The following is a 26050-nucleotide window of genomic DNA, read 5'->3' on the forward strand; positions in this document are numbered from 1 at the left end:
AGCAATGAGGATTTCAGGGTTGAAAATTTAGCTGTGTTGGCTAAAGCACAACTCTTGTGTGTTACAAAATGAGAGTAAATTATTACAGAAGACTCAGCCTCTACGACTGATGTCACTGTTTTCACAGAACAATTTCATTCTTAACCTAGCTTCACTACAACTGGAAATACACACACTACATGCACTGTAGTCATTTGGTTGAAATAATCTGTAAAATGACTTTTTAAACCCAAAACTCTGTTCTTTTTGTTGGCATTGTTTCCTTAGGAAGACTTTCCTCTCCACAGACGTGTGTGCTTAGACTGGAGAATTTCCCTTTTATTACCATCATCAATTTTTTTGTATAGTGTTATGCTAGAAATATTGAGGATTTTATGAAGCATGACCTCAGTTCACATGAATGTGCTAGCACATGAATGACTGCTTCTAAAACTGTGGATAAAAGAAATGGCAAGGGAGTCTCTTTTCCAAGGTGAAAACTAGAAGTGAACCTCCCTAAAGAAAACACAGGAATATTTGTGATCTTATTGTCTTTAAATCAACCCCTAGTGAAAACTGGTACAACTCCACTGACAAAATAAACCCAACCTATACACTGTTCAAATTGATTGGCTCCAGATATAACTTTGAGAATTTTTCACTTGACCAGAGCTCCTAACACTTTTTCTTAGCTGTTTCACCTTACTCCAACTTTCCTTTCAAAAATAACAACCAGGAAATGAAATGCAAACAAACTAGCATGAAAGACAGACAGAAAGAGAACTAGTGGTAAAGCGAGTGAGAAGGAATCCATGATGATGGGGTGAGGATAAAGGTTTTATTGATATAATTTGGGATAGCAGTGCTCACAAATGACTTTGCATGAGTCATGCAGTTCATCCCAAATGAGTGTTAATAAATCTTTTGTGCACTACCCCACACCAGCAAGTATTTTCCAGAGACGATGCCACATCCATAGTAAAAGTATTTTAGAAATGTTTTCCAGAGATTTTTTTTTAAAGTAAAGCCTTTATTGATGCTGCTTCTCCTTTAATGTGGCATTTCTAGAACACTGGAGGGAAAGAAAAAAATTAAACTGGCTTCCCACTATAACTGAACAATAAGCTACTGATCATTAAGATCATGTAGTCCCTTTTTTATCTTGATGACTGTGGCAATGCATGATGTAAGGGGCTATATTTCAGTTCTTGTAATGAATGTTTAGTTCTCCGGAGACAAAGTTTAATCCAGGGTTAAGAGGGGTTTGGTTTCTATAGTTTTGTGTTAATTGGATTATACTGTCCATCTGTCTATTTCCCTTTGCCTCATTCACAGACACTTAGACACCTATTAACCTATTTAACCAGTTGGGCCGGTCAGGGCCGGCTCCAGGCACCAGCCAACCAAGCACGTGCTTGGGTTGGCACCTTGGGCCGGGGCGGCGCTCAGGTTTTTATTAATTTATTTATTGGGCGGGGGTGGGGGGTGGCGCTCGGAGGAGGGGCGGGGGCTGGTGCGGTGCTGGGGGTCGGGGGCTGGCGCTCGGAGGAGGGGCGGTGGTTGGCGCGGTGCGGCGCTGGGGGGCCGAGGGTTGGCGCGGTGCGGTGCTGGGGGGCGGGGGCTGGCGCTCGGAGGGGCGGGGGCTGGCGCAGCGCGGCGCTGGGGGGCCGAGGGTTGGCGCGGTGCGGCGCTGGGGAGGCGGGGGCTGGCACTCAGAGGAGGGGCGGGGGTTGGCGCGGTGCTGGCGCTCGGAGGAGGGGCGGGGGTTGGCGCGGCGCTGGTGCTCGGAGGAGGGGCAGGGGATGGCGCAGCACGGCGCTGAGGGGGCGGGGGCTGGCGCTCAGAGGAAGGGCGGGGGTTGGCGCGGCGCAGCGCTGGGGGGGCGGGGGCTGGCGCTCGGAGGAGGGGCAGGGGCTGGCGTGGTGCTGGGGGGGTGGGGGGTGGCGCTCGGAGGAAGGGCGGGGGTTGGCACGGTGCAGCGCTGGGGGGGCGGGGGCTGGTGCGTTGTGGCGCTGGGGGGGCGGGGGCTGGCGCTCGGAGGAGGGGCGGGGGTTGGCGTGGCGTGGTGCTGGGGGGGCAGGGGCCGGCGCTCAGAGGAGGGGCGGGGGTTGGCGCGGCACTGAGGGGGCGGGGGCTGGCGCTTGGAGGAGGGGCGGGGGTTGGCGCGGCGCTGGGGGGGCGGGGGCTGGCGCTTGGAGGAGGGGTGGGGGTTGGCGCGGTGCTCAGAGGGGGCGTGGCTTCAGGGGGCGTGGCGTTCTGGGGGGCGATGATTCAGGCGGCATGGTGCTGGGGGGGGCGGGGATTTCGGCGGCACTGGGGGGGGGGTACGGCGGCGCGGCGTGACGCTCGCGGGGGGGGAGGGGCAGCAAAAAAGTTAGAGCCGGCCCTGGGGCTAGTTCTTGTGATATTAAGGCGATGGCACCGTAAATTTGCAGGAAGTCACATCTGATCCCTCCAGTATCTTTACCTTAGATGAACTCACCTTAGCTGAATGACATGAAAGTGCAGTGAAATCCACTGGAAATACCTGATGTATTAATAATGAAACAGACCACATTAATCTCCCCTACTGTATACCTCCTATAAATAAGGGATTCCTGTTAATCTGTATATGAAAATCCTACAGCCCATGGAAACATCACTCTGAGGAAAAGCACATGTTTGGATTGTTGGGATAAACATCAGGGTGTGATAAAATGCTGAATGTCATTCCATTTGTATTACCTGAATTAACTTTTAAATAATACAGATGTTCTCACTGAGTTTATCTGCTAACCAGGTAACTAAGATCCTCAGCTGTGCCAGAGGTCCACTCAGTACAGATGGAGTAGAATGAAGAAGGGCAACGATGGCTTGAAGCTATCCTTTGTGCATTCAAACCTGAAGGAAGCCAGGGATCAGTTCAGGAAACACCAGTGTACAGTGCATTCTGGATACTTCCCCTTCTACCACATCCAACCCTTTATACCTACGGCTTGGGAATTCTCCTGTGCTGGGGGAATACTTCCACTGCCTGCTTATGTCAGCATCATAGTCCCTTTACACTGCCAAGGAGTTGCAAAGGGCTATTGGAATAGTGCTTTGTTGTGGCAAAAGGAAAAAAAATGTTTATACGATAATTGGGTTCCTTAGGCAGAACCAACTATCTAAAGGATGGAAGGTAACAAAAATTCATCATTAACACATATTACTGGATTTGCACATTATTCGTTTATCACAGCATCTAGGAACAACATTTAAGGAGCTGTAGTTATGGCTGTAAATGATAGCTCTGGCAGGAAACTTTGATGAATCACAGTGAATTCTTTCACTAAGGACCCTTCTGCTCTAAAGTAAAAAAAAAAAAAAAAGACACAAGGAGACAGGGTGAAGGATTAGAGTACTGCACATTATACACAAACCCTAGGCTGACTTCACAGACAAGTTCTGTCACTCAACGGGGAAGGAGAGCCTTCAAAAAGATGTAACCAGGCAACAGGCAAAAATGAGACTACAAACAACAACCAGGGGGAGAACGCTTTTGCCTGGATCAGGGACGATTCTCCCTACCTAATGGGAAGGAGTCATGTACAGTATTTAACTTACTGCTCCTATAAAATGACATCTGCTGTAGCAAAACTAGTTTATAAAAACTGTAGAAAGTGTATGAGCTCTCTAATATTACTATTTATTATTTAGATTATGGTACCACCCCAAGTAAATCAAGCTGTCCTTGCCCCAAGAACATATAGTTCAAACAATCATCCCTTTGTAGTGGGGGGCATTGGCTCAACATTCACGTTACATCCCCCCTCAGTACCTGACTAACCCCGGGGAAGCTAATGATATAACCTACCAGACCAAATTCAATTAATTAACTGAATCCTAGTCATTTTCCAGCCATCACCCCTGATGTGGTGCCATCCCCAGGCTTTCTAGTCATTGGTCCGGCTTTTAGAGTTCTCCAACTCAACGTTGGCATCCAAGCACAACATAATCAGCTAAATCACTCATCATCACAGCATTGACATTGTCTATTTACAAGAGACCACACATATATATAAAGATGCCATCAATGAATTTGATCTGCTGTGTCACACTGCACATGCTAAACATGTTCGAGCAACATATATTCGCTCAGACATCTCTGATGCTGCCCCACTGTCATTGACCAACTACTGTGATGTCATTCAGGTTGCTGGCTTCCAGGTTGCAAATGTCTATAAACCACCAAGTGCGAACTGGGAACAGCCAGTCTTACTCACTCTCACTCACCCAGCTGTTTATGTGGATGAATTCAACAGCCAACACACTCACTGGGGTTAGCCAGAGCCAGATGCAGACGACGAACAACTGGTGGAGTGGGCCTCAAACAACTACCTTGTTCTCATCCATGACCCAAAACAATGGGGTACATTTCACTCAGCTTCTCTATAAACACATGCACTCTTGATGCATGTGGTTTATCACAGAGTAAAGTGGGAATTATGTCTGTGGGGGGGGGGTCCCTTTGTTACAAGTAATGGTAACCATAACTGCATTAACTTCACTGGGAGCTTTGCCTGAATAAGTACTTCAGGATTTGAACTAAAGGGGAAACCTGTATTTTGTATTAAGGATAGAAGAGCTTCCAAATAGTACATTGGCACACATTAATTCCATTAATATTTCTCTCTCGCCATCTCTGCTTTTTTCCACATTCTCTCTCTGTATTTCTTTTTAACCCTAACTTCTCAGCTTCATTTTGTGCCCTCTGTTTTCACTCAACACCTTATTATTCTATCCACACCCTCAACCCCTAACGGTCTTTCCTAAGCAAAAGGTGAGACCAATAACATCGGAATCTTTCCCATTGTGCAACTGAGTTGGGCCAGATCAGTTCAAGTTTTAACTGTTTTTTATTTCATTGTTGTACAGGTCCATCATTATTCATCGCAATGAAGATCTATAAATGAATGCTTTGGATTAGCTGCCCAGGTTGTGAGCAGTGACAATTAAATCAAACTTACCTTTTAAAAAAGCAGCCTAATTTCAGACGCTTCTCCTTTCAAGTTGGTGTTCACTGCCATGCAAAAGTCACACCGTACCTCTCGCAACTTCTCAGAGAATTGCACTTATGTATCAAGAGCAAAATGGACATGGTAAATGTCCCATGCAATGTAACCCACCTGTCAGCTGAAATGGACAGCTCACAGAGACAACATCTGTTACATTCCTTCACTTACGTGGGGTGCAGGACGAAGAACTGCTCTGTCAAACTGGGCCCGGTGTGTGTGTTTTGATATCAGCGATTAAAATGAAAAGCAATTTACTTACCAAGCCAACTTCTGTTTAAATACACTGACACAAACACTGGAGGGACTGTGAAGAAATCTACTACCGAGTTAACTTCCAGCCAAAACCACAGCTTGTCATTGGCTGCAATGAACTAGAAAAAGAAAAGGGGAAAGAATCAATTTATAAGCATGTCGATACATCTGTGTGCAATATTCTCCTTTCTGAAGATTAAGTTCCAGTTTTACTTTAGGAGTTAGTGGAGCAACATTTGGTGTCCTCAGATCAATCATAACTAGACAGTGGTTTTATCTGGAGGATAAAACTATTACCTGACATCATTACTTGGCAACACTAAATTAACAATGGGAGGGCCATATATCAAGTAGAGAAATGAAGAACATTTATGCATTGAGTTCTCAGACTTGTTGCAAGGAGACAGATTCAACAAATCATTCTTTTAGAATTTAGCAAGACTATTTCAGGTAATCTTTTTTTATAAAATGTCACCGGTGGTGGGGGGAGAGAATCAGATTTCCACCATCACCTCCACTCAAGTATTCTGAGTATTTGACAGCTGGCATACCCACGTGTTTGGTACCCAATTTTTCCTGGCATTTTTATGATCTCAGTGGAATCATATGTGTTACGTGGGCTATTTTAATGTTCCCTTTTAGGAACTGCCATGCAAAAATTGGTTTAAGGGTAGACAACAAGCTCAGATGTACATCAAAGACATTCTTTCATTTAGTTAGAGAAATCAGGAATCTACCCCAGGTAGCTCTTGAATGCTGGACTATCAGATACAAAAGCAGTACCTTTAATACTTCAGCTAAAAGCTAAAAGCAGTGTCCACCAACCATCACTGATGTTACACCTTACCATATAGTTATTTCTTAAGACCATGACTACTACCTGCCAGGACCACTTCAGAACTTTGTTTTACATAAAATAATACATGCTGTGTACTAACTGCATTATAACTCCAGAGAGATTATTAGAAAAGGGCAAGTAGTAATAACAATATGATTAAGGTCCCACCCATAAAAAGGGCCCCTCATGTATAACATGAAAAATATTTCTATACTCACGAACTCACATTAAAATAATTAAACAGACACCTGATTATTCAATTAACATCAAAGGTCTGGCATGAAAATATAACAAGGAGATACTGAGTTTAGGCTAAAACTCAACATAACTCTGTTGGGCAGGGGTGTCCCAGAATTTTAGCCTCCCATAACTCAGAAATCCCTTGCTTTCAGAAATCAAGTCAAACTGTAAATGAGACTGCATTCAAATTCAGTTTGCTGTTTGCAAAAGTCCCTGGTTTTACTATAATGGTATTGAATACAAATGCTGTGAAAGTATGGTGAAGGTCATTCATTTAAATAATTAATAACTCTCAAACAAATTCCATAAATGCAGCAGGATAAACTCCTGGGGGTAATCCTTATCATGCTTCAAGTGTTTGCATGCCATCAGTGAGGTACTTGGCAATATTTTGTGCCTCCCAAAGCCGTGATTAGCTCTTGAAAACCATAGCTCTATCATGCCTTATTGCCTGACTATCTGGTAATTCATTTAATTTGTGTTTTGTCTTCATTAGTAGTTTGAGAGCTTCTATTTCTCCATTGCAGCAAACTTGGATGCCAGCTGACTAAGAATTTACATAGGATGCATGCATGTGGTTGGACACACATCTTCTAGAGCTCTAGATATAGGAATATTTATATGAATGTGAGTTGCATTTCATTATTTTAGGGGAAAGAGATGGAAAAGGGTACAGTTAAATAATGTTTCTTCAAATAACTTAACTTGCCAGTAAGTCTTCACAAAAGCACTTTAGTCTGTCAGACTATACTGAAAGAGCTTCAGGTAGGAAATAATTGTTATATATCTAGCAAATTCACTACTGAGCCAATTCTGCCACCTTACTCAAGTTGAGTAAAAACTTATTCCATACTCAGTGTAAATCAGCATGGGTAATACATGCATAAATGATTCTCTGTGTGCAAAATGTGTCACAGACCTAGAAAGAGATTAGGACACCTCTGAATTTGTAGTTGCTGGCAAATTACAGGTACTGTGTATTGAATCTGTTCTGACAGGGAGTCAGAATATCTCGATGGTATAGTGGTCACCTTTAAAAACCTAAAATAACCATATCTTAGTATTTGGAATACATTCTATTATGTATTTGTGATACAGAATATGGGAAGTATAGATAATACTGCAAATACTGAGATGATCTAATCTATTTATCAAAGGGCTAATGACTGTATCTAGCCCGGGTCAAACTGATCAGATAAAATAACAACCAACCCAGACCTTTTGTTCAAATCACAAACCACATTTTTTACTGGTTCCTAAAATGTTGGTAATCTTTTTCTTAACTTTTTATTCTCAAACAGTGTGGCACTTCCAGGTTCTGAGAAGAAACAAAAGCAGAAGTGCCAAAATACCAAAACACTGTGTGAACCACAAACAGGATATAGAGGAAAGCTCATCACAGAACGTTTAAAAGAGTTCCAGCCATTTTGCAGACCTTCTAACCTTTTCAGGTTCTCCCATCAGCATTAGTGGCCATGTGGTCCTTGAAAACTTCCACTGCTCCCGCTCTCCCAGCTAGCAACAGTAACGTTAATTTCTAGTGCATAGCCCATTCCCCTCAATTTAGCCAAAAAAAACCAGCATGCATTATGGGTACAATTGGCCCAAATATTTATTTAAATGACTACTGATTTTAGGTACTTTGATTTTTGGATGCCGAACCTGATTCCCATTAAAGAGACCTGGTTTGAAGAAAGTGGGGAGAAGAGACCAATGATACATTTTCAAAATAAAATTTTCTCTAAGAACTTAGCACTTCAGAGTGGTGCTAGCTTGATAGCCTTGCAGACACAGGATGCAGCAGTGAATTTCCCCATGCTACCTCACTGACCTGAAACTTGAACTGGAGCAAACACATTGAGGAGCACCAGGGTAGTTCAATCAGCCTGAGATTGCCAAGGGTGGGTGTTTAATGCCAGTTATTGTGGCAGTTTTTGTGATGTAGAAATCAGTCCATTGCGAACTGAACTGAGACCAAATTCCACACAGACCACTGAGCAGTATCAGATGATGGTAGATTGGCAATAGTCTAGGTTGTCAATTGCAATCCCCTTACCCAGTCCCCTCACCACTGTTACTTAGAGGCTCTCAGCCAAAATCTTTACTTACAGGTCTCAGAAACCACGTTAATTTCTTGCATCAATGGCAAATGAACAGTGAGGCAGCTGTTAAATAATCTCTGAGTACAATCATTGCATTCCCTCCCCTGAACCACACGACATAATTCAAGGTACTTACACGCAAGCCGAAGTAGAGTAGGAAGAACACGTTGAAAGCCATGTCTATCTGTAATGTGAAATCTTTGTAGAAATTCTGGCAGGATTCTATTGGGCTATTTGAAAGAAAAAGAAATCAAATAAACTGGTGGCATCAGAGTGCGTGGAAAATGTCAAAAAATACTTTTTTTTCTTTCCCCCCCACTTTGTTTTGATAAAGGCCTGAATTTAGGAGCTACCATTTGTTTTCCCACCCCCTGCAAAGTACAAGCAGGCATTTCCAAAAAGAACATATAATTCATTCAGTTAGTCACTCATTCATTCATTCCCAGTGTTCACATGTTCAGGTAACTACCTGAAAAGAAACATGCAGACATCTTAAGGAAAGACAAGCAGGAGAATACCTTGGGATCCCCTAACTCCAAATTAACCCTTAAAGAACTGACTTCTTTTTATTGGATACACAACGACAAAGTTTAGGAACTAAATCTAACAGGCACACAATTACACTGAAACATTAAACATTTTAAATTAATGTCATAATGTAAAACCTTAAAAACTATAGTTGCTTATGAATACATCACCCATTAGCAACCTGGGGGAGTTTGTATTGATAGGATTCCTTGTTTTCATAAAGAGATTTTTTTTACATGTCTAGATACATACTTTATGTACAGTACTATGACCTGAGTAGGAAAGCAGTATAGTCCACAAGTAAAAATTAAACAACAAAATTGTGGAATTTGAAGCAGTACTCTAAGGGTTAATTTTTGCATGCAGGTTAATTAATTACCTTTGTGTGTGCAAGCAGACATTGCACATTCTAGCATATTATATTAAGAGTAAGGTAGGTCCAACTCCAAAGCATACTCTATACAAACTGGTACTTTATGGCATACTTAGATCTACAGGCTCGGAGAGCTACGGAAGGAGACCTTTTCTATGAATATAATTAGTGATTTATTTTTTGAAATTCCTAGATCAGATTAGGGAAGCCACAGAAAGGCCTTCAAGTTGCAGACCAAGGTAAACAGCATGTCCCAATATATATAACAAATGATCATTTAATCATCATAGTTATATAAAGTGGAAGGGGAAAATATACTTCTAGCTGGAAAGTTCTTGATCATTTAGAACCATGGAAAATACACTTTTAAGATAGAGATGCAGAATTTTCTTGGCTTCCCCAGTGCAAATAAATCACTGAGTGTAATACCAGTTAGTATAGTTGTACCTCTGCAAATATGATGCTGAATTGCTCAACAAGCAAGGTTCTATGCATTATGAATGTCAGTAACCTAATTTAAGGCATAAAAAATTAGCTGGGCTACTAGGTCATTTTAACATGCAGTCAATTTCTCTCCATTTCTTGTATACATTACAGGTCAAACAAGTTAAGTACGGCATGCCTTCTCTTGACTTTAGATGCATAAAAATATGGCAAAAGTCTCCCTGACATACAATAGCCTAGTGTTTTAAGAAACCTCTGTGCTGTAGGAAACTGTATTCAAAATGTTTATAAAGAAATACTGTTTTGCTAAGATGTGAACATTACGAAACATACTACCTATATTATACCTGAAAAACTGATTTACAAAAGCAGGCAGGCAGAAAGAAACAGCCAAAAATTAACTCATGGTATTGAAATTTGCATCTGACACCACTCATACAGATTTAGCTACAAAAAAGGGGAGGATATAAGCAGAGAACCAGTAAATACACCTTGTGTGAGGGCATTTTTGAGAGCAAAGGATCTTGTTATAACAAGGCAGGATACACATTTGAGTCGCTATGTACCACAGCAACAAAAATCAAAGGAAGTACAATAGAAACAGGAAAAACTATGCTGCACCAACACAGGGTCTGAAGACTTCTAGCTCTCAGTTACACCATTGCAAAATCAACAGTAACTCCACTGAAATCAATGGAATTACACAGGTGTAACACCAGACAAGAATAACCAGGCGTATTATCTTCCCTTCCACTGCCATGTAGTGGTCAACATGCTTGCTGTTGGAAGGAGTCAGCCAGGGTTGCAGTTAATGCCTGCATCTGTGTACCACTGTCTTTCCAGAAATCCAAAAGATTTTTACAGGTTAGCTAATGCTGACCATGGCTTTTCGTGTTTCTACAGCGCTTAGCAAAATGAGCCTCCGATCCAGATTCAGGACTCTGGGTGCTATCAAAATATAAATACCACTACTATTACAAGTGTCCCTTATTTCAAGTCCCTCATTTTTAGTCCCCAGATTACTTCCATTGCACACAAATGTGGTGTCCTTTCACTTTTATTGTTGAAAATTATTTATATCAGGTTTCAGAGTAGCAGCCGTGTTAGTCTGTATCCACAAAAAGAACAGGAGTACTTGTGGCACCTTAGAGACTAACAAATTTATTAGAGCATAAGCTTTCGTGGACTACAGCCCACTTTGCATCCGAAGAAGTGGGCTGTAGTCCACGAAAGCTTATGCTCTAATAAATCTGTTAGTCTCTAAGGTGCCACAAGTACTCCTGTTCTATTTACACCAAAAACATTAATTCCGCGGTAATTTGACTTTCCTGAATGAATGATGTAGGGTTGGGTCTTTGTCATCCATGATGCCTTACCTTTGGCCATGACACTTTGCTATGTTGCTGATGATACCACTCCTAACCGTAACCAATTTCCTTCCCCATGCTATAGAAAATACAATGTTACCACAGGTTCCTTTTTTCTCCCCCAAGTCTACAAACAGTATATATTCCATGAAAAAGAAAAAAAAACTGTACAAAAGAATTCACCATGACATCCTGCAAAGGGTCAGTCTAGGAGAATATGTCCAACAGCTCGGCATGGAGATCCTAAAGGAACCAGGGATAACCACTCTTTCTGTTTCTCTTCAGCCAATAAAACATTAAGGCGTAGCTTTTCAGTGTAATATGCAGAAAGTATCAGAGACTTGAACTCCCATTAACAATATGGGAGCTGCGCTTATCTCACTGTACTCCAAGTGGAAAATATAACCCCCGAATTTCTGCTGCATTTTGTTTAGAAACAAAACATTTTGGTCAGCTCATACTAAAGGCTCCATTCTCCCCTCTGTACCTGGGTGGGATTCATATTTCCAGGAGGCATCAGATCATGTTATATCTATTACACTGGAGTTATTTTTAGGAGTATAAAAAACCATACAGAATATTTTAATATAGTGGAATTGAAGAATGGCATACTTAATTTCTACTCACTGACACAGGTGTAAATCAAGAGACTGGCAGAACTTGAGATTCAGGCTCAATGGCAGAATGTAACCGCATCAAATCTGAACTAATTTTGTCATTCTAATTGCAACATTTATCTGCTCCCAAAAAGCCTGACTCCATGGGTACGTCTATACTTACCTCGGGGTCCGGCGGCAAGCAATCGATCTTCTGGGATCGATCCCGGAAGTGCTTGCGGTCGACGCCGGTATTCCTGCTCCGCAAGAGGAGTACGCGGAGTCGATGGGGGAGCCTGCCTGCCGCGTGTAGACCTGCAGTAAGTTCAAACTAAGATAGTTCAACTTCAGCTATGTGAATAACGTAGCTGAAGTTGCGTATCTTAGTTCGAAGTGGGGGGTTAGTGTGGACCAGCCCTATTATGCTGATCTGAAGATGGTTCCAAGAAACCAGCAACATCAGAAGCAGCTATGGCTCATTGACTCTTCAGAACAGACACAGCACTTGTTTGACATTACACAGGGACATGCTGCTGACAATTTACCAAGGAGCTCTGTAAGCAGTTGCACTCACTGCCGTAGCACCCACGGGGGTCAGAGCATGGCACTGCAGCAGTGGCGGATTAATAATTTTACCGCCCCCTAGGCCGAGAAATAATTGCCGCCCTGGCCCCGCCCCGACTCCGCCCTTTTCCTGCCCCCATTCCAACCCCCTCCTCAAAGTCCCCAACCCCAACTCTGCCCCCTCCCTTCCCCTATTGGATCCCTTCCCCCAAATCCCCGCCCCCCCCGGCCCCGCCTCTTCCCCCAGCGCGCGCCCCTCCTCCCCCCTCCCTCCCTGCCCTGTGAACAGCTGTTTCGTGGTGCAAGCGCTGGGAGGGGAGAGAAACAGGACACGGTGGCATGTTTGCAGAGGAGGCGGAGGTGAGCTGGAGCAGGGAGGCGGGGTGCGGAGGGGAGCTTCCGCCCCTGCAAATTTGCCGCCCTAGGCCTAGGCCTTGTCGGCCTAGGCAATAATACGGCGCTGCACTGCAGGGTCTTCTTCTCTAGTGCCTCCGTTAACCACTCCTTTGGCCCTATAATGGCCTGTCTCTGACTACATCTTCCATAGGCCAGCCCTGCAGCCAGGTCATCTCATTCTTGCTCCATCCCTTTCTGCAGTAACAAAAGAATCCAAAACCAACATCCAAACAGAATATCCTTCTGCCCCTCTTGTGCTACACTTTGCAGATCCCAACTCCCAGGCATTGGAGAGTTGTATTTTGCTCCTTTGGCAAAGCACTGCCTCCCAGGCTTACTCCCTGAAGGCCTCTCCTCCTAGCAGTTTTTCCCATTGCCTTCCTTCTCCTCCCCAGGGGCTCTGGCAGCTTCTCTCAGGTACCTCCCTGTTCCAATCCTAACAGATCCTATCCCAAGAGGCCTCCCACAGGAGCCTGACCTGTTCCCTGTTCTCCACATCCTGCCTTCACCAGACCCTTCTCAGAGATGGCGCTTACCCAGGGCCGGTGCAAGGAAGTTTCATGTCCTAGGCGAAACTTCCACCTTGCGCCCCTTTCCCCGCCCAGCGGCAGCTCCCTGCCCCAACTCGCCCTGAGGCGTCCCCCCCCCCCCCCGCAGCAGCTCCTTCCGCCCCCCCCCCCCGGGAGCCGTGCAGCAGCTCCCCACCCCAGCTCACTTCTGCTCCGCCTCCTCCCTGAGCACGCCGCCCCTGCTCTAATTCTCCTTCCCTCCCAGGCTTGTGGCGCCAAACAGCTGATTGGCGCTGCAAGCCTGGGAGGTGGAAGAAGTGGAGTGGCGACCGCATGGCAGCCCAACCCAGCCCAGCCCAGGAATGCTATAAAAAAAAATTAGGGGCACTGCTTTTTGGCGCCCCCAAATCTTGGCTCCCTAGGCAACCGCCTAGTTTGCCTAAATGGTAGCACCGGCCCTGCACTTACCTTGTTCACCTTCCTTCACTGAGCTCTTTTCCCATTCTGAGTAGTCCTCCCTGACCCATTCACAGCTGGGACCACTGGCTGTAATTAAATCCCCTGATCTGCATCAGTTGGGAGATAATTGCTACCTCACAGGCAAGGCAGAGCACAACTCCTCTGAAAGGGCTAGGCAGCCTGTGACAGGCCCCAATTGCTTTCCACACTATTTGCCTGTAATAAACTTTGTGTACAAAAAACGCACATGCTACAGACGAGACTGGTTAGTTCTATCCAAAAGGTGAATGTTCATATTAAATTGCACATTGCTGGAATTGTTTGTACTGTGTCACCAGAAATAAGGGGTAGGCTGAGTATGTGGAGAATGTAGCAGTGTCCACCTTGAATAATTTGAAGTGGTAAATATCTGGTTTGACAGGCTTGGAGTATCTTCTCTCTCTCTCTCCCGCCCTCCCTCCCATTTGGTTCAATCTGACCAAAATTTTTGTTCTGCAGAGGTATTTATGTTATAATAAGCTTGCTCTGCAGACGTATGTTTACAAGCCCCACAAATAAGGCATCTACACCAGAGACCAAACCACTATCCTGAACCTAATTTCAATTGATGGCAAAATTTTAACAAGGGGCTCCCAGGAGCCCCCCAAATCCCCTGCAACTCAACACTTATCACAAAGTTGGGGGTGGAATGTGGCATACCTTGGTTAAATGGAAGAATAAAAGACTAAATCTGGGTTTTCTTTTACTTACTTCCACAACAAGAACCATGGATTTCCTTATTTTTACTTCTCGTATTCACTTTCCTTTGATTTGGGGAGCCCTGACAAGAGACTATTACTCTGTGCCTGTTCTTAGGTCACTCATTTCCCTTTTGGGATGGAGGGGGAGGTGTAAAAAATTCTAATGTTAAAAGGCTTTTTGGGTAGAAAGGGGCCTGCAAGTTGTGTATAAACATGAAGCCTCAAGAGAAAAGGCTTTCGTGTGAAATGTATAGTATTATCTGGTTCCAGCCAGGTTGGAAATACCACAAGAATATCCATTTTCACAGTATTTCAGTGCTTGATTGAAAGCCATGGGGCCCATGTATTTATCCACCCGACAGGTAAAATATGGGCATGATCAGTGCACGCTCCATCATGATGCTACAGCACTGTTGCTTAGCCATGACCTAGGAAGACCATATAGAGTGGGGAGAGGAAAATTCAGTCTCAATTGGCCCATTCAATCCTTATCTCTTTGCGGAGACAGCCAATCAGGACAACTTTTTTGAGGGTGTTTTTGTGAGGTAGATACCTTCCGAATGACAGTAGCAGCTGATCACCCCAACCTAGGCCAAATTGAAACTGGTGTTCTATATCTCTTTACTAAATCTCTATTATATCTGTGTCTGAGGTGGGGGGAGTTTTGTGGGTCTTTTTAGAGGGATGAGTTATTCCAGCTGTCAGGTTAAACTGCTAGTTACATTTTATTTTTTGTTCTTGTAATTTGTGACATAGGCACCTAGATAGGGTTAAGGTGGTTGGTTTTAAGGTTTGGGTTGGGTTTTTTGTTTTGATTTTGTTTTTACTGTGTTTCAATGACACAATATAAACAGGAAACTATGCCAAAGACAAGAAGTATCATATATGAGAGCAGAAGTTCATCTGAAGAAGTGTGTCTTCTCTTACTCTTACCCTGGATAGCTTCACTTACCCTGGACAAGAATGACTACCTAGCAAAGAAAAGCAAATAACAAAAGACAAGAACCCACTGTGCAGTTATAAAAATGGACTCCTAGCAAGCAAATTTTACATCCTGGTGAATTAATACCATAATTAAAACAAATCCGAGTGAGACTCTCAGTAAGAATGTAAAGTGTCGGAGAGCCATAGAGAGTAATCAGGGACATGACAGGTTTTTTTGTTTGTTTGTTTGTTTTTAATTCAAATGCCTTTCATTTATTAACCATGTTTTCTGGACTAAGCAAAGTTCCTTAATTGAAAAGCAAACATTGCTTTCCTGCAACACATACATTGATCTGTTCTAAATGCAAGCCAGTTAGTTAAGTGGCTACATTTGGAAAGCCTCACTTTAAAGCCTGACATCGATAATTTCTCCAGCGCCAAAAGGCTTTTAATTATTTCTCTGATGGACCAACATGATATGGCCAAAGAACTGGGAATGTCTCCTTATTGATGGTGCTTTTAGATAGCACTACAAAGGATATGTAGGAAGGGGTTGTTTTCTGTCAAAAGGAACACTTGCCATTTGGATCAGAACAATATTTTAAACAGAGGAAAGAGAGGACCCACCATACCGTGAATGATACATACTGGTATCTATGAGCAATGTAACTGCCCCTAGGACTGGGATCCATTGAACAAAATATTTGCATGATAAAAAGCTCTGGCTCAACATTTACAAGCGTTATCTTCCTCTTGTTCATCCTCTGAGATTAACCATAAATGAAACACACACTTGCTGTGACACAACCTTTTATCCTAAGAACCAATTATTGCTGTTTTTAATTTACAAATTCATGGTCAGAGTCTCATCTCGTTCATTCCAATGTAAATCTGGAGTAAGTCCACTAAAGATAATGGGAGAACTCCATTCTCCACTCTGTCCTAGCAGAAAGCAGAATCTGGCCCTGGGTTGAACAGAAATGCATTTAGGACTGTGGTAAATGGATGTGTTTATTTCTATGGTTACAGTATTTTCTAAAATATGATTCAATGCAGGGAGCTAAAATTTAACCCAGTTAGTAAAAGAGGCCCCAATTATGGTCCCGCTGAATTCTAGAGGGGGTTTTGACACCCACCCCCTTATTCTTCCCTCATCCCTTGCCACTCATGTTGAGACACTAACATTCTCACTTCCCCAAGGCTCGAATCCCTAGGCTAGATTTTAGAATCCTCCTCCCTTCTGTTTCTTGCTATTGCCAAACCCTGCTGTTTCTTTTTTACACAACAGATTTTTGCCCCCACAGCTAAGACACTGGCCATGGCCTTGATGTCTCTCTCCCACCTGGGTTATGCAACTTCCTCCTCTCTGGAGAAATATATTTCCCATCTCTCTTCACTCCTGTCCTTTCAGAGTGTTTCAGCTGAAATCATATTTCATGCCTACCACTTGGAGCTTCTCACTCTCCTCTTTGAATCTCTCCACTGACTCCTCATTGCCTAATAAATAACGTTTAAGTTTCTCTTCCCCACCTTAAAGACTACACAGTTCTGCCCCATACCAACATTTCTGCTTTTATCTTCTCCAGCCTGCTTCCCCACAACTGGAATGGCCTACCTTATCTCATTCCTCCCTCACGTGATTCAAATTCCTCTTAAAAATCCATTAATGCCAGGAGGCTCAAATACTAATCCACACTTCAGCATTACACCATCATTTGATGCCTTTACTCACCCAATTAAAAAAAAAACAACAAATATCTTTTGGGTCTCCAGTGTGTTTTTGACTACATCTACAATTGACTTCATGTAAATTGCAAGCTTCTTGAGACAGCTCCTGTCTCCCCCACTCCCCAAGAAAACAAAGCAAGAACCTGTCTTTATTTCCTTTTCCTAACATAACATTCCCTTCTACCATTTATAGTCTGGCACAGTACAAACTGGCACTAGAAAAATATCCTTCTAGTTCTAACCTGATTAAAAAATACATCTCGACTCATCTCCTCTGCAGAACTATTACAATATGTTACCAAGTTCTCAGGGCACTGGGAAAGCTTGATTGACTTGTGACAATTTCTTCTAGGTGAAACAAACATTGTGTTTTCACCTTAATATAACAAATAAAGATGTAGAAAACAATAATGCCATCAGGAAAAAAACAAAACAAAACATGATTGTTAATAAATAAATCCATATTACTGAGTGTACCTCTGGTCATCTTCTTGAAATCAAGGCCAAAACCACACATCTTTGCTTCATGTTCTTTCACCCATATCACTCCAGGAGGCCATTCTTATGCTAAACTGGTATGCATAGAATTAGTTTATCTGGTGGACTTGAGTGTCGATAACAAAGCAGTGTTTTATCAGCAAACAGACTAACAAAACTATCAGTTTTTAGGTTTTAGTGGTTAAATTCTGCCCACTATAAATTTATTTCAGCTGAGTTGAGTAAATGAGAGACAAATTTGGCACTTAAAAAATAAATCAAAACATGAATGGGCAAATTATGACTCCACCGTGGGTACAGTAGAGGAGAGGAGACTGAAGACAGACTCTTGTCCTTTTTCCCTTTTATGGAGAGGGCAGATACAATACAGCAGCCAGCGTTCCCTACCAGAGCCACTATCTATTCAGTTGTCATCTTGCTGAGGCAGGGGCCACATCTTGTTCTGTGTGTGCACAACGTGGAACACCCAGGTATATTAATGAACATCAAATCCCGTAAAGAAATAATGATGGGATCCTTTAGATAATGCCGTGGATAAATCCAAACGAATGCATACTAGCAGCACCCTGTGACTAATATCCTACCATAATCTCCAAATACATTAATGCTGATGGGCCACACTTTAGCTGAATGGTTACTAGGGTAAAATGCACACAGCCTGGGCAACTGAGTAGAGAATTCAGTTGTACTGGGAAGGATGGAAATTGGGGACCTATTCCAAAGACAACTGCGCTGCACATCCTGTTTTGAGCTACTAAATCTGCACAAGCATAGATTCAGAAGCACACCCCACTCAAACCAAACCTGACCATTATGAGGCTGGCAAAGGGCATGGTGGGCAAGGGATGTAGAGACCCTCTGCCCCTGCACAGTTGTCCTCCCCACAATTCTGTCTGGTCTATTACAGGGCTTGTGAGTGTGGGGGCGTTATTCAGGTCCTCTACCTACATACATATCACCATGGTTAGTATTTTGATGGAGTCGCTCTTATCCTGCAGTGTAAGTACATTAATAATCATTCCTGTCCTCATGCTCTTTGAAAGGTTATTCCTGTTACTGTAGCCCTCTCCCACATGTAAAACAGGAAGAACCACATTGCACTCCACTGTATGTTGGGTGTCAGAAAACAGATATAAGTGGCAAAGTGGTGTAACTCAGACCGATTCATCATTCTGGAAGTGTGTGACATTAATGCAGATGATACATCAAGGGGGATGAAGCGGCTCCAATGTGAAAAAACAGGCTCCCAAACTTTATGTTGCACCAAAATCCATACAGCCAAATTAAGCTGGTGTGTTTTCAGTGTAACATACAATACAGTACAAAGTCACCTATTTTCTAACCATCTTATACTAGGTGCCTGATTCTCCTCTCACATGCACGAGTTTTCCATTGGTGTAACCATAGGCCTGGGAAGTAGGGGTGTAGTGGGTGCTGCAGCACCCTCAGGTTTTGCACCTGGTGTCCCGGCCGCTGGCCCCACTGCTGCCCACGGGCTCTGCCGCTGGCCTCAGGTCCTGCTCGTCCACCTGCCAGAAAGTCCCGTCCGGCTGCTGGCCCCACACCTGGGGACTCCACTGCCAGACCAGGGTCCCGGCCGCCAAGCCCAGGGTCCCAGCCGCTGGCCCAGGGTCTCAGCTACTGGCCCCATGCCTGTGGCTCTGCACCTGCCCCTAGCTGTGGCCCTAGCCTCCGCCACCTTACCCCTGTGCATGTCCCCCCCTCCTGGAGCCACAGCCCTGCTCCTGGCTCCAGATCTAGCCTCTACGGGGCGGTGAGGGGCACGGACAGGGGTAAGAGGGGCAGCACCCCCTGGCTTGAAGTGGTTTCCATCATATACAGGGTTTACAGTTCGATTCAATGGCTCTCAGCGCCCCGACTCCAAAAACTGTTCCAGCACCACTGGTTGCAACTGCTAGGAGTTTAACTGACTTATTTCTGATTTATACCATTTTTAGTGACAGAACAATCAGGTGCTAGCTGCTAACTTCACTTAGCTAAACCAGTGCAATTTGGCTAAACTCAGCAGTGAAGTGATGGTATAAGTTACACAGCTACACGCTGATTGTTCTGTAAGTAAAAATGAGTTACATCAGTGTAAACCTCATGCATGCATTTGGCTTAACATGTCCAGGATATTCTGTGACCCCGCTTGATACATCTTTCTTTATTGGAAACTTTTCCCTAGTATGAGGGAGTCAAGCCCTCGTCCTTCCCTAATACAAGTTTTCCTTGAGCTGTAAGTATTCTTAGGAGGGGATAAACTTCCTGTAACACCATCCTTCTGAAAATCCAAACAAAAGATACAATGCTGCTACAAACAAAATCCCAAAACACCAAATTATGTATCTCCCTCTCAGCACACACAAATTATTCAACTGTATACAATTCTGATAAACATGCAACATCCCTTCTGGACTCAGTACTGCATTTGCAAATACCTGGCAACTCAAAAAAATGCAAAATAGCAATTGCTTAAATTAATAGATAGGGACATCACTTTGGAGAATAGCAAATTTCATGTAAGGTGCCAAAATAATTATAACTAGTGTGGATTAATATTCAGTGGTTGTCACACAGAAAGAAGAGGCTACATAGCGCTAATTGCAGTAATACGAAATTAAAGAGTAATTTCACATGGCAATTTTACAGGAGAGAATTATAAAAAATGCCGTAACCCTGGGGGTTATCGTAGCACCATTCTTCTAAAATTGTATTGCCATCACTCAGATTATTTTTAATTAAAAAAAAAATTCATGCTACTTGCAATCGCTATTGTCCCCAGCCTATAGGCCACTAAGAAATAGCATGAAACTGAATTATGACAGCAAGCAGAAAGTCCATAGCAACGTTAAACAGTATATTCCCCACACTCAGAAATGAGGCAGTCAGATTCTCAACAAAGCTCTTCAAATAGAATTACCTTAGAAAGGATATAGATCTCAATGGCTTGCACTGCAAAGATAAATACATTCTCTCTCTGTCTTACAATGATTTGTCTTTTATCCTAGAAATGTTATGAAGATTGGCATTGGACTTTTTACCACACCTGTTTAGAAAAGTCAGAACATCCAAAATGTAGAAATTTTAGCTGATCTGCCGAAATCTACCTTTAGTTTTTCATTGTGAGAATCATTAATATGCACATGTAAAAACAAACCATAGTTAACAGGCCAGTGGTGAATGTTCATGCACCATCTAATGAACTGACATAGATTTAGCAAAAGAATATTCTCTTTTATACACTAATTATTGAATATGGCAGAGTTGCCTTTTCCTTTTGGTCATCCACCCCTCCATCTTTGACTATTCTCCACTATGGATTCTGTTTCCACTTCCTAAGCTGCTACAAGACCTTTTCTCCTCATTGCCTTGCCTGTTGACATATGGGTATAAGTAACTGCCCTGTCTCACCCTAAGTAGACAAACCACTGTTCTGTCAATTTTCCTCTGAATGCCTTCCACTTCTGGAGTGGGGACCTTTTCAGAACATCTACAAGCCTTCCATCTTGGTGTTTTTTACCATATGGTAACAGGTTTCAGAGTGGTAGCCGTGTTAGTCTGTATCAGCAAAAACAACGAGGAGTACTTGTGGCACCTTAGAGACTAACAAATGTATTTATGCCCAAATAAATTTGTTAGTCTCTAAGGTGCCATAAGTACTCCTCGTTGTTCTTATCACATGGTTTTCTTTGAAAGAAGTTTGCCAATGATCAAATTGTTCCCCATCAACATATAATTATTTATATAGCAAATAAAAATCCAGGTTTCTGCCCTAAGGATCTTACAACCTAACTTAGATCTATCACACATGAAAATGACAGAGTGGGAAAGTTAAAGATTTCCACCTCATTCTGTTGTACGTCTTTTCTGAATTATCCAATTAGGTAATATTGTGCCACAGGTCTAAGGGAGACATCTGCTTAATGTAACTAATTTGTACAAAATAGTAATAAATCAGAGTCTAAAGTTAAGTAGTTGTGTCTAGCGCAGAAGAAAATGCAAGTGAGCTATGAAAGCTAAACGCTTTTGTATTGGTGCCCCCTTTCACATAGCAATCCTATGAGTGTGACCCCCCCTTATAAATTAAAAACACTTTTTTTGTATTTAACACTGTTATAAATGCTGGAGGCAACGCGGGGTTTGGGGGTGGAGGATGACAGCTCGCGACCCCACATGTAATAACATTGTGACCCCCTGAGGGGTCACAACCCCCAATTTGAAAACCCCTGAAGTAGATTAACTCCACCACCACATTTGCTTTTAACCAGTCACTTTATCTCCCTTTCAAAATGGAGTTAAGGGCTGGCAGCTTGCAGTAGTGTAACAAGCTATCACAAAAGGGCTCCAGGAGCGAGACTTGAGCTCCATCATTTGCAGAATTTGGAGGATGCAAAACCACTTCATGCCCAAGGTGGGAGACAATATGAGGAATTATATTGATAGAATAAAAAATGTACAGCTCTTCTCTGACAATGTATCAAAATGCTTTACAAACATTTGTTAAGCCTTATAACACCCTTATAACTGAGGGAGGGAAGTATTTTTATCCCAGCTGATGGGGAAAACTGATGAATAGCAAGGTTAAGTGCCTTGCTCAATACCACACAGTGGCAGAGTCAGAAACAGAACTCTACTCACACCGCTTCCACATTGGAAGGAAGTACCTCCTTTATTCTACAAAAACACTTCTGGTCAATTCAGAAACAGTACTGGCAAGATCCTCCATCTCTCTTCAGCAGAAGGGTAACCAGTATTATATGGGATCCTATGTATGTAAAAAAATAAAGGTGAAAAATAGTAGAGAATCCTCAGAGATGCAAGACATCACTGGACATCACACTACAGCTGTTGTAAAATGATGTTCTTTCAGCAATGTTCATTATTTCTGTTCCATTCTGAATATATTTGTGTGTATTCATTGGATTTTTTAATAGCAAATTTTTAAGTATTTTTTTCACATTTACAATTCCACTTATCTGCATAATTTTTCATGCTTAAAATACCATTAAAATGAATACTAATGCAAAGTGTGGGTGTATGTGTGTGGGGGAGGGGAGGAGAAAGGGCGGAAAGTGGGCAATGCATAGCCTCCATGCATCACAGATTGCTAGAGAATATTTAATCAATCCTGAAAGGAAAACATATAGTGCATAACATTTGGACACATACTGAACACAAGATTTGCGTGATTACATCTGCTAATCAATAATAACACCAAACTAAGTTTAGAGAAGATGCTCAAAATACCGTATATTTTGGTAGTAAGTTTCCCAGCGGTGATATGTCATTATTCCATCAAGACCCAACCTTTAGAATTAGTACTAATCACACATCTCTTGCCACTTTAGATTAAAGGTTTCTGTCAACACATCTAAGAACAAATATTAATGAAGTGCTATTTTGGATGGTCCAAACAGTTTGCAAAAGGATTTTAGAACAGGACTGTGATTCTTCATGTCAAATCTCAATCAATACTTTTGGTGGTATTTGTTAACGGAATTAATTTTAAATTATTTTGCAGGTTAAATATAGCAGATTATAGTACTTTAAGTTTCTTCCCAAAGCTTTATATCTGATAAGAACTGGTATTTTAATCCTAACTATTGCCAGCATAGCCTACTGTGAAGAGGCTTTGTGGTCAATGGGAGGCTTGCCTGACTTTTGAATGCTTTTAGCATTCACTCAACCCTCATCTAAGAATAATAGCAAGTAGGTAGTATGTTCTCTCTCACTCTCTCCTGCCAACCTCACCCGTCTGTTAGCGCTTATCCATTTGGTTACCTACCATATGATGCCAGACATTTTAAATTGACAGACCTGATACATATTGGGACTAATTTAGTTCTATAAGAGTGTAACTCCAGATACTGATAACAATAATTTATATTTGTTCAAACTTTCTTGTTTTAAATTCTGGTGCATGCACTTAATGCTTAGACTGCATTCAGTGTATAGGCCATTAGGATAAGCACGTTGACATGCACAGGCAGTACCAGAATAAAATATAATTAATCCCATAGAAAACCAAAAAGGTGAAGTTGCATCATGCAATGAAATCACAGTTTAGCCTTGGCTGCCATGCAGAAAAAACCTACATCAATGAGTCTGCAGTGCGGCTCCTAGGTAAGAGTTGATATGAAAGAGGTGGGTTATTTCAGCAATGAAGACACAGGCTGAAAATGTTTATACTACTATAAACAAAAATACTGCACATAGCACCAGCTTTACACACTAGAAAAGGAAGCTCTCTGAAGGAGAAAGATTAATGAGCTTGAAATTCAATCTATGTTTTTCTATGCATTTTGGAATGTCATTTTAAAAAGTAACCTTATTAGAGCTTTCAAACCAAACCTTAATTTTCAAGATGTTTTGAAAATTCAGAAAAAACAAGACACAGATTAATAATGATATACACTGTAATTTCAAAATGCCTACAAGATTCAGTAATTGGGGAATAATTGGATCTAGTAAATACACAAACATAGCAGCACTGAATTTTCAAAGAGGCACACAGGATTTAAATCACACAACTTCCACTGATCTGAATGCATAATATATTGCATTGCATGAATATTGATAATGTAAGGAAACTATTAGGTGTGAAGGGTTTACTCAGCAATCATTCTGCTCCTTAACTGGTAAGCCACGTTGTTTTCTCTGAACAAGATACTACATTGCATAAACAGCACTAACTCTGAATAGCCTTTAGTTTTATTCACCTTCATGGCTATCATGAATATAAAAATATATCCTGGAAAATAGGGTGGCACATATCCTATGTTTTAAGGGACATCCAATATTTGGCACCCAGTATCTCACAGCCCAAATGCAACTAGCTGCTATTACAATTCATTTGATCAGATACAGTTTGTTTCAAGTAATACTCATGCAAAGGATCATACTGTGTGACATAAATGTACGATTTTGTATCAAGAATGAAATATTGTGTGATGCTGCTCTATTACAAGTGAGCTTTGTCCCATAATTTTTATTAGTTGTCAATTATTTTTTAAGCAACTGTCCTTTACTTGCTTGAAATGTAGGTGATCACAGTAGGTGTGTACTGTAATTTCCAAACATACTGTTGGGGATTGGTCCTGCTTTGAGCAGGGGGTTGGACTAGATGACCTCCTGAGGTCCCTTCTAACCCTGATAGTCTATGATTCTATGATATTACCTAATAGTATAAATGAGCATTTCAGAGAACACCAAAAACAGTTTCACTGATACACAAACCTAACATCTCATACATTTACAGTATCTGGTAGAACTCATTCTAGTTAATGTTGCAAAACAATTGCCTTTAAAGTCTCTAGAAAGTTCTGAGGATGTGAAATTAAAGTACTCAATTTGGACTTCTCTTTTCCATACTTGTGGCCAAATTCTAAAGACAACTGAAACTAGTTTAACTGAGAGCAGAATTGAACCTCTTATTTCTACAAACTGCTGAATTCTTTCATAAGGTTTGAGCAAACTCCCTTCAGCAGCTTCTGAGGTTGGCAAAGGTGATTAAAAACTCTAACCATACTACATTTAGACAAGGAAAATGTGAATGAAGTTTCCATCTTAAAATTTCAAACTTGAAACTTCACACAGAATCTGTAACCATCTCTAGTATCTTTTTTTTTTTTTGGTTTGGAAAATATTGGTTTTAATTTAACAAAGATATAGCTGTTCAATTCAAAATTATGGACTGGGAGTCAGAAGAACATTTTCTTAGGCATACAGATGCACACTTACACATATCTGCACTGCACATGCACACACAGTTAATTAGGTGGGCACTTGTTGATTAAAGAAATTTATAAACTCTGCTACCAAAACCAGCAGCCCTTTTAAGTTGTGCAAGGCAAATAGCTGAAGGGCCATAAAACTTGTGAATTTATAAGGAATGCCAGCCAAATAGTTGAGGTTCATTCTATATATCCATAATATAAATTACAATATACTTAATATACACTATACAAATGATATAAACTATACATACATATTATATATGTAACATTTTGCATTGTAGGTGATACTGTCTTACATGTCTGAAAATAGATATCTAATATCTCTTTCCTTTTCTACTTGACAAATATTGATCCAGATAAGAAAATGAATTTTATTCACAAAAATCACATCCATGGTAAAAATCAGGCACAGTTAACAATTACTATTTTCATCTAGACATTATAGAAATGTTCTAAGAGTTTTGTAACCAAGGCAACTTGCCTAGATTTCCTATCCTGTCAGACTGAGTAAGAAAATGTCAATTAAAAGAACCTAAATAACACAGGGCCAGATTTTCAGAGGTGCTGAGTAGTTACAAAAGCCAACTGATATCAACAGGAGCTACAAGTGCCAGCACCTCTGAAAATCAGATATATTAAATTACGGTTTATAACTTCAGCATGGTCCCCAATAATAGTCTATCAGCATGAGCACAATAACATTGGCTATTAACAACTCCTACCAGGAAATCAAACAGG

At 41.8% G+C, this 26050-nt stretch overlaps 1 protein-coding gene across 35 annotated transcripts in view; it reads right to left on the reverse strand.

The window, feature by feature from the left end:
* KCNMA1 (potassium calcium-activated channel subfamily M alpha 1) overlaps positions 1-26050 on the reverse strand; it is an 873581-nt gene that overhangs the window by 290734 nt on the left and 556797 nt on the right. For all 35 annotated transcript variants that reach the window (XM_065551703.1, XM_065551701.1, XM_065551699.1 and 32 more), the window contains exons 4-5: positions 8584-8677; positions 5275-5386 (exon numbers count right to left, since the gene is read on the reverse strand). In XM_065551703.1, coding sequence (XP_065407775.1) covers positions 5275-5386; positions 8584-8677 — 206 coding nt within the window. The remainder of the gene's footprint in view (positions 1-5274; positions 5387-8583; positions 8678-26050) is intronic.

The sequence above is a fragment of the Chrysemys picta genome, chromosome 7, assembly GCF_011386835.1.
Source record: "Chrysemys picta bellii isolate R12L10 chromosome 7, ASM1138683v2, whole genome shotgun sequence".
In the NCBI taxonomy this organism is placed as follows: domain Eukaryota; kingdom Metazoa; phylum Chordata; order Testudines; family Emydidae; genus Chrysemys; species Chrysemys picta.